At 43.7% G+C, this 1,371-nt stretch overlaps 1 protein-coding gene across 1 annotated transcript in view; it reads right to left on the bottom strand.

Moving 5' to 3' along the window:
- The window catches only part of CCDC3 (coiled-coil domain containing 3), a 198,956-nt gene that overhangs the window by 193,842 nt on the left and 3,743 nt on the right, over positions 1-1,371 (bottom strand). Inside the window, exon 2 of the mRNA XM_006150074.3 lies at positions 813-987. Coding sequence (XP_006150136.1) covers positions 813-987 — 175 coding nt within the window. The remainder of the gene's footprint in view (positions 1-812; positions 988-1,371) is intronic.

Raw genomic sequence — 1,371 nt, 5'->3', positions numbered from 1 at the left:
AGAGATCTGACACAGTGCCCAAAAAATGTCTTTGATGGAGGACTGGGAGTGCTGACCCACTGCCCCACAGGCCTAATCTGACCTGACCCCTCTACTGTCCCAACTCTGTTGTGGCAATGCTATTGCTTTGGAAAAGTGATGACTTCCAAGATTTCCTCACAACTGTGGCATTTGGCCCAGACTGGAAGACACTTTTTTATTTTCACACCCTAAATAATCCTGACCCTCACTTTCCTCAACCATCTTGGTTACCATATATCTCTCTCTATTGTAACAATTTTAACTACAGTCATAGAAGTGTTAGCTATTTGGGTAATAGTTGTTTTATTTCATTTCCCTGAGGACACTTCTTTCCTCTCAAACAATTCCTTAATGTTCTGTGCTGTAAACATCAATAATAAGGGATAGCCATGACGGCTCCCATGAACAATTACTCCTCTAAGCACTGTGCCAGGGGACTTACAAATTTACATCTTTTATATATTTAAATCATATTCTATGAGCCCTATGACACAGGCGTGACTACTGTCTCCATTTTGCAGAAGAGGAAACGGAGGCACAATGTGTCAACCTTCATCTTCTTCCCATACTTTGTGAATAACCTCTTATCAAATAATAAAGGCTCAAGCATCTGAAATTTATGAACGTGTGACTGTTCAAAGCAGCTGGGAGGGAGGGAGACAAGCAGAGATAATACACTCTGGTCTAGACTTTTGCAAGAGTATTCTTGACTTCTTTGGTCACAAGAGCCACACAAGTTCTAACAACCCTGTTGTGTTTCTATGGGCCAGGATCCAGCCAGCTCTTCTTACCCTGTTGTCTTCCTGGATCTCCCAGTCACTGGAGAAAGCCAATAGCTGCTGCCCATGGGAACAGTTTGCAAACTGGAAAAGGCTGGAAAACATTCTTCTGTTTTCTTGAGTGTCTGGAAAGATGGCATCTTGGAAATTGACTCCATGAGGCAAGAGGTTATAATTTTCATCCATCCTAATGGGGAAAAGGAGAAAAAATAGAGATGTATTGAATTGACTGGACAGCTAGGGCTGGGCCAGCGTCAGTCAAGAATCATAGCAGTCTGGGGACCAACAGTTAGCATAATGGCTATGTCGCTGAACGCCCATGTAGTCAACCACGCTTCACATCCCAGACCCAGTGGCTTAAAACTCATGCCAGGCACGTGTGCGTGCATGCATGCCCAAGATCCTGAGAGGAGAAGGGATTGCAGCGTGGCCATTCCCCCTGGGGGGTGATTTCTCACTTTCTGTCTCTCTGTCTCTGTCTGGCGAGTGCACATGCTCTATAGCAAAAACCTCTCCAAAAAAAAAAAAAAAAAAAAAATCATACCAGTCTTTGTAGAGATTGCAAAAGGCA

Source organism: Tupaia chinensis, unplaced genomic scaffold, assembly GCF_000334495.1.
Source record: "Tupaia chinensis unplaced genomic scaffold, TupChi_1.0 Scaffold000275_1, whole genome shotgun sequence".
Taxonomy (NCBI): Eukaryota; Metazoa; Chordata; class Mammalia; order Scandentia; family Tupaiidae; genus Tupaia; species Tupaia belangeri.
The sequence above is the reverse complement of the archived record's forward strand: the minus strand, read 5'-3'. Positions and strand labels throughout refer to the sequence as shown.